This window comes from Triticum dicoccoides, chromosome 7A (genome assembly GCF_002162155.2).
Source record: "Triticum dicoccoides isolate Atlit2015 ecotype Zavitan chromosome 7A, WEW_v2.0, whole genome shotgun sequence".
Classification (NCBI taxonomy): domain Eukaryota; kingdom Viridiplantae; phylum Streptophyta; class Magnoliopsida; order Poales; family Poaceae; genus Triticum; species Triticum dicoccoides.
The window spans coordinates 194,646,555-194,654,114 of record NC_041392.1 but is presented as its reverse complement, the minus strand read 5'-3'; the positions used below and the strand labels follow the sequence as shown (position 1 = coordinate 194,654,114).

Below are 7,560 nucleotides of genomic sequence, written 5' to 3'. Positions count from 1 at the left end.
CGACGCCGTGGTGCGAGGTAGAAGACGATAGGGCGAACTTGTTCAGCCGGATCCAACGGCCCACTCGCTCAGATCCAACGGCCGCGGTGCGACCGGCCCAACAGTTGGGCCGGCGCACCGGCGCAGATCGTTGTCTAATGGCCATTTTAACCTTTTTATTAGCGGGGGGCATAGCACATGCAGCCGGAGCCAAAAATCCGAGTAATAATAAGTCCCCTCGTTAAACTGACTGCGATCTTACCATCTGCGTAAAAGAAGACCTCGTTGAACTAGCGTCGCTTTCCCAGGTTCCACATCTCGTGAACTCGCCGACCGGCCATCCCCGCACACCTTTGCCGTCGCCACCTGCTGCTCCCATCCCTCTGCAGCTTGGAACAGCCCAGGCCTGCGCCGCGCTCCTCCGGAGCCGGACGAATCGAGCCGCTGCGCCGGTTGGAGCCACCGGGCCGTTGGAGCCTCCCGGCTGATGCGGCGGCGGCAATGGGACTATGGGAGTTCATCCTGCGCGGCGGCGGCCGGCGGTTCATCAAGCGCAAGGGCAGCGACGCCGGCGAGGCTGGTCAGTGCCCCCTCCCCCGGCCTTCTTTTCTGCTCTTGCTCTCTCGTTGCTCGCTGTGCGCCTTTTGGGGAGATGAGATCAGAGAGGGAAGGTTGTTAGCAGCAATGTGGTTTCTTGGGTTACTTCAACTCCACTACTCTTTCGAGCAGTTATAAAGATTTGAGTTTTTGGTGCGCGGAGGCAATCCACTGTTCTGCATCTTTACAGCCTGTCTATTTTTTAAGCTTCTTCATTGGTATAAATGGCATGAAAATTGCATCTTTTCCACATTGAATTACTTGTACATGTGGCAAAACTGCTTTCTTCAAAATTGTATTGCCCTAGTTTTGTTAAGCTTGCTGAGGTTGTACCAGCGAATCCTACAAAGTACAAACAATATAGGAATCCGGCCATTTCCAGTTGGTCAGTCTCATTTTGGCAGATAGCAAACTGACATTTTTTTCCGGTTATCTGCTCACCAGGTGCTGATTTACTTTTTAATAGGAAATGTACAAACAAAATTAACCAATGTAGACTTCATTAGACTCTAACAGGCTCTTCAGTTCGTGTGGGTATGATGTGGATAGGACGAAGCAACAGCATGCTTACGGCCTTCTGCCCAGTTGGTTCATTCTCTTGCTCTTGTGGGATAAATTGCAATATTGTTCCTACTCCCTGATCCCCAAATCAGTGAGTATGCTTCTGTGCACCCTCTCTCATGAAGTGACGGGACTGTTTCCAGCGACTGCAAATCGATGGCAGCCTTGGCATGTGAGTTGTGGTGATTTATGCCCTGAATGGTGCTTTCGTCTTGTGGGTGTTTGGATTCCATGGCAAGGACACTAGCTTAGTACGATTGTGCACACTTTTGTTTATCTCCTTTTTTGTGTTATTTCTAGTTATGTATAATGCACATGGCAAATCAGTTAGTTCAGCTCCTTTCTGAACTTTGAGTTTGGTCAGCTCTTCATTGGCCACCTGTAGTAAAAGTTGAATTCTTGGTTGGCATGAAGAGTGTTGAACCTGAAAAGTAATGTTCAGTTGTGCGCATTATCTACTGAAAGAAGTCATTCTTAGTGGAGGCAAACTAGCTGTGATGCCACTTGCCATGTTTGATAGTGCTATGTCCCCTATTGCCCTAGTTGTCATGATTTTATTTTTAGTGAAAAAACTGCATTTGAAAGTATGCTTTAGTGGCATTAAATAAATGGTAATCTGCATCACTTTGTGATTGACCAAAACTGAGCTTTCCACTCTTGGTTACACTTTTATGGCCTCCCAGGCAGGGCAATGGAGGAGCTGAGAGGTTCTCTCTACAATGAATTTCATACTTCGGAAGGGGCTAAGCGACAGCAGCAGAGGTTTTGTGGCCCGGGTGTCGCGCTAACATTCAACTTTGTGGTTTCTGTTGGGATCATCATGGCAAACAAAATGGTGTGTGTTGTCTTTTCACTTTTCTTACACTTCATGGCATCTCTTATTTAGTTTTCTTTCAGTTATTTTCTGCTAGTCTTTGCATTTAGTTTTTAGATGACATGTTTTATTTTGCAGGTGATGGGTAGTGTTGGGTTTAACTTCCCAGTTGCACTGTCTCTAATTCATTACATAGCTGCCTGGGTCCTCATGGCTGTCCTGAGGGCATTATATTTGATGCCCATTGCTCCTCCTTCAAAATCCACTCCTTTCTCCTCATTATTCGCTTTGGGTGCTGTGATGTCTTTTTCCACCGGACTTGCTAATATCAGCTTAAAGCATAATAGGTGAGATCAATAATGAAGTCTCCTTGTTCAACAGATGCAAAAATTCTACCTTAATGTTGTGGCCACCGTTTTTTTTTTCATAGTGTGCTCACTGTTCTCTATCTTCAGTGTAGGGTTTTATCAAATGGCTAAGATAGCTGTAACTCCAACCATAGTTGCAGCAGAATTTATTCTTCTCAGAAAAGGTGTTTCCTTTCGAAAGGTAAATTTATCACAAAATTAAGCTTCATATACTGTTCAATTGTTTAGTTGATCTAATTGGTAAGAATATTATATATTTTTGTATTACAGGTCATCACACTAGTTATAGTGTCATTTGGTGTGGCTGTAGCAACTGTTACTGATTTGGAGTTCAACATTTTTGGTGCTTGTGTGGCAGTAGCTTGGATCATTCCTAGTGCTATAAACAAGATCCTGTGGTCAAATCTGCAACAGAGTGGAAACTGGACTGCTCTTGCGTAAGTTGTGATTTATGTCTCTTCTAAGATAGGCTCATAGTTCATATATTTTCTCCTAACATTCAGGTTATTGATCAGGTTGATGTGGAAGACAACCCCAATTACAATATTTTTCTTTCTTGTCCTGATGCCTTTGATGGATCCTCCAGGATTGTTGTCTTTCAACTGGAATTTCAAGAACAACTGTGCAATTATGATATCTGCTTTGCTTGGTTTTCTTCTTCAGTGGTCCGGTGCTTTGGCACTTGGGTGAGGCATACTATTTCTAGTTTTCTCTTGCATGATTATCCTTCTATTCCGTCAATGTGCATGTTTCTCCTGAAACAAAAGCATGTATTTGTGTGCCCAAGTTTGTTAGTACTAGATTATGTTTTAGGCTTCATGACTTCCTTCACATGATCTTTTGTAACTAGGGAATATCTCATATTTGAAATAAAAATAAAAATAAAGAAGTGTTCGTATGCATGCCATATCCACATGCTTAAGCATTTTGATAAAAGAAAGCACCTCTTTGCTCGTAGAAGTGCACTTATGAGCTGACTCAAACATTGATATGCAATCTACCTTTAGTTGTTCTATACTTCTACTTGCACCTATAATGTATAACCACACTGTTGCTGGTATGCACTATTTTGAGAATAACATACCTTTTTCACCATTATGCTGATAAATGACAAGATAAAGTTTCCAAAACAATAGAAAGCCTGCCCACTATCCATTACTTTGTTCCTCCTCGAAGCATAGCATTCACCTGTCTTGTGTATTCATGCTTCTTATTCATACATTCTTCCTATTCTGTCATTCTCTCTCTTTGTGGAACCTGTGAAAGTCAACTGATGTTTGCGCTGGTATTTGCACGATGCAGTGCAACCTCGGCTCTATCTCATGTTGTGCTAGGCCAATTCAAGACTATTGTCATAATGCTCTCTGGGTTTCTGGTATTTAAATCTGATCCTGGACTCACCAGTCTTTATGGAGCTGTCATTGCACTAGGAGGCATGTCAGTCTACACTTACCTAGGGCTAAAAGAGTCAACCACTGGCGGTAAGAGAATTCCATCAGCGTCTAGGCAGAGTTCTCTCTCACTGAAGTCCAAGGTTATAATAGACGAAGAAAAGCCAGAAACAAGACCAGTGGACTCTGTCTAAGTTGAAGAATTGCCATTTGGACTGCATTTGTTGAGTTCCATGCACCAACTTCACCTGAGTTTAACCTTATTGAGGGAAGACGGTCAATCTGTATGCAAGTAGCATTCTTAAGAGCATGCTCCCTTTCCCCCTCTTGTTCTTCCTAGAATGCTATGATTCTGTTTTAGGAAATTTTAGTAAGCTGTTGTTCTCCGTTCACCATACTCTTAACATAGAAATAGCTGTCATTCTCCAATGTTACCAATTTTGGTCAACATGTGTATTTTTTGGTTGTGCCATTTACCTTGTGGATTTTTGCAATTTCAGAAAATATATGATATGCTGCTAACAGTAGTTCTTGTTGGACTTCTTGTAGGCTTTACACTAACTATTGTTCTTAGCAGTTGTTATGCAGTACTTTTACACACCAAATTGTTGGTGTTTGCGGTGTTGCTCTTTGGGTGTGTTGCGGGGAGGGGGGTATTTTTGGAGAAAAAATAGCTACCACAACATTATTCTCGAGGGGGAAAAAGTTGGAATGCCCACTGTGAATGGAATGCTAATATGAGATTATACATAAATGATGTGTTCTTTCCTCCTGCTATAATGGATACCAGCAAAAAACTGAACAACTAACACCTGAAGCCTAGCCAGACCAACCATTTCAATTGTACCTGTATGACAAGAGCTCTTTTGGTTACAAGACCTGAGCAAATGGGACAAATCAATTTTTAAATAGGAACTGAAACGACGCATGGTCAAGGAGAAGCACATCCGAGGGGGTATTTAATAAAAAACTACCACATTTTGATCGACCGTGGCAAAAAAAACTACCACTCTACAAACTTTGTCCAAAAACTATCACTTTGAGACTAAATTTTGGCAACTTCCAGATCCTTTGAGTACCTTCAGGCAACTTTTGTAAGCTTGGTACCCACAAATGAACTGATATTGAAAGAGCAAACCTTCCTTGCACTTGATTTTCTTTAGGCTTCGTTTGGCAAGGGAGGTTTTTCTGCCCCGAGGGGGTCGAGGATTGCACGTGATTTGATGATCCTCTCCCCTTCACCCAATCCCCCTTCCTAATCTCCTGTGTTTGATTAAAATCGCTAGATATCAGCATCTCACCTAATCTCTGCGTCGTCCGGTTCCCCGCGTAGGCCCTCGAGAGTGCTGTTCCGCGTGGAACGAAGGGGGTTGCTGGGGATCAGAGGGTTTGGGCTAGTCAAAACCCTGTGCATCAAATGGCCTTGCGGGGATTTCTGAGGATTAGCAGGCCCGCAGGGTTAATCCCCTACAAACCCTCGCAACCTACCTCTACCAAATGAGGCCTTAAGGGCATCTCCAAGGCAGATTCGCAAACCGCCCGCATCCGTCCACGGGTCTGTATCGACACGCGGGATGGTCCGGACGCGATTTCTCCCGTAAATTGGGGACAGAGTGGGGGGAGGTTTACGGGAGTCTGGACACCCGAAACGTAGGACTCCGATACCCCCAGCCCACCCAATCGCACCTCTCGGTCCCATTTTTTTCACTCCGCCCCTTTTTCCCTTGCTTTGCATCCGCACCCTCCACCTCCGCCCGCCGTTGTTGTACGTCTCCAGCAAGTGCATGAAAATTTTCACGCACAAAAGTACATTGCACCCTACGACATGTACATCATTCAACCACGTAATGTGAAGTCGTTGCGTATCGCTGGCACGCTATTCAGATCAGCGTCACCAAGTTTTGTGACGTGGTTCGTCAGCTGGAGGCAAGGTGGCCATCGCACGCAGCACATGACGACATCGTAAGTTTTGCTTTCTCTTGCTCAACTTGTTGATTGATTCGTTCACTCAATGTTGGTCTACACATTATGTAACCCGCACGCGCAGCCGTAGTGTAACACATGACAGATGGACGATCATTTACGTACACACACTATTGGATAAAGTTGAAGGGGGAATATGTGTGTGGGGGCATGATCCGTTGATGAAAACTTGTTGGACATCCGGTTAATCTAGTCGAATTTGAGACATTGTTGTACTAGACTTTTTTTGCATGCTTGTATGGATGATTTGTCCTATCCAAACTTTGATGAATATAGCCCGGTTTGCATGAATTTCTTCCAGTTAGTTCAAATGCGGGTTGAAATGTATGTGGGCAGCGTTGAAATGGCTTCCCACATTTGTGTCCATGGACCGTCCTGTCTGTGGACAAATGCAGAAGTAGGCCCTTAGAAATATTTGTAAAGTTTGTCATAAATAAGTTTGATGACAAACCTCCCCAACTATACGTGTACTACGATAGGAACGAGATCCTCTGACTTACAAACAACCTACTGCAGAGGGACGTTGTTGCATTTCGTCCGTTGCCTGCGCATCTGACGACAGCAGCTGGATTGCGTGGAAACGCAGGGCAGGAGTCGACCCAAAAGCATGATACAACCCATTACTCCGGCGCTCCAACAAAATTTAATAGAATTGTTGCCAAGAACTAGGGCAATCTTAAACGGCGCCTTCAGCGCCCGTAATAGCACTTCGCGCAATTGGGCGCACACCCCCCCCTCCACGCGATGGGCCAGCCCATTTTAAATTGGGATGAAAACCACCCCACCCACTTCACCTTCTATGCTCACGGACATGTTCTTTCCCCTTTTGTTCTCTCTTATTTTTTCCTATTCTTTCTTTTCTTTTCTTTTTTCCTTTTTCTTTCTAAATCGATGAAAACAGTTCATTGGATTTTATGAACATATATTATTCAAAATCGATGAACTTTTTTCAATTTCAATGAACTTTTTTCGAATTTGATGAACTTTTATGAAAATTGATGAACTTTTAATTTCTATGAACACTTTTCTAATTCTATGAACATTCTTCAGAATAGGTGAACTTTTTTTCAAGTTTAGTGAACCTTTTTCAAATTCAAGGAACTTTTTTTTCAAATTAAGTGAATTAAATTGGATGAACTTTTTTCAAAATTGATGAATTTTCAAATTCAGTGAACTATTTTTCAAATTGGATGATTTTTAAAAAAATCGATGAACTTTTTTTGCAAATTCGATGAACTTTTTTTCAAATTCATGAACTGTGTTTGAAGATTATGTTTTTCTGGAAAATGGATGAAATTTCTCAAAACTGATGAAGTTTTTTCGAAATCAATGAAATTTTTTCAAATTTGTGAACTTCTTTAAAAAATCATTTTTTTTCAATATCGATGAACGTGTTTCAAAATCGATGAACTTTTTCTAATTTTTGAACCATTTTTATTACATGAACTTGTTTGAGTTCATGATTTTTTTGAAATATGTGAACTTTCAAATTTTGTTCATCTTTTTTTCTCTAGAAATCATCCTTTTCTATCTATGAGCAATAAACAGCGCGGCTACCTTATTTTCAAACATTTCGCGCCAAAATCTTCACTAGCGCCTACTTGCTCTAGTGGTTCAGGCAACCTGCAGTCCTGCACTGTAGGTAAACGTGGCGTGGGCCAGCCCACCAGGTGCGGCTAGTTAGCGCCAGTTTCTAAACGGGCGCGTAAGGCCTTATACAATGCAAGGTGTTTAGAGAAATAAGTTATGCTTTTCTTAAGCACCGGTGCTTATTTATACAAGGTAAATGCTTAATTAGGCGTCTTTTATGTAAAAATAGGCATAAGTGTTTTAATAAAAATTCAATTTATTTTTTTAAGCATCTCTC

At 42.4% G+C, this 7,560-nt stretch overlaps 1 protein-coding gene across 2 annotated transcripts; it reads left to right on the top strand.

The window, feature by feature from the left end:
* The first annotated feature begins 254 nt into the window (after positions 1-254).
* Positions 255-4,258, top strand: LOC119332705 (nucleotide-sugar uncharacterized transporter 2-like). 2 transcript variants are annotated; one of them, XM_037605857.1, is made up of 7 exons: positions 255-559; positions 1,821-1,972; positions 2,090-2,298; positions 2,407-2,500; positions 2,590-2,756; positions 2,835-3,005; positions 3,622-4,258. In XM_037605857.1, exons 1-7 carry the CDS (start codon positions 481-483, stop codon positions 3,902-3,904), a joined length of 1,155 nt encoding a protein of 384 aa, XP_037461754.1. In that variant the 5' UTR covers positions 255-480; the 3' UTR covers positions 3,905-4,258. The 2 variants fall into 2 exon arrangements, with proteins under 2 accessions (XP_037461754.1, XP_037461755.1); XM_037605858.1 differs by lacking the exon at positions 255-559 and adding an exon at positions 984-1,309.
* The last annotated feature ends 3,302 nt before the right edge of the window (positions 4,259-7,560 follow it).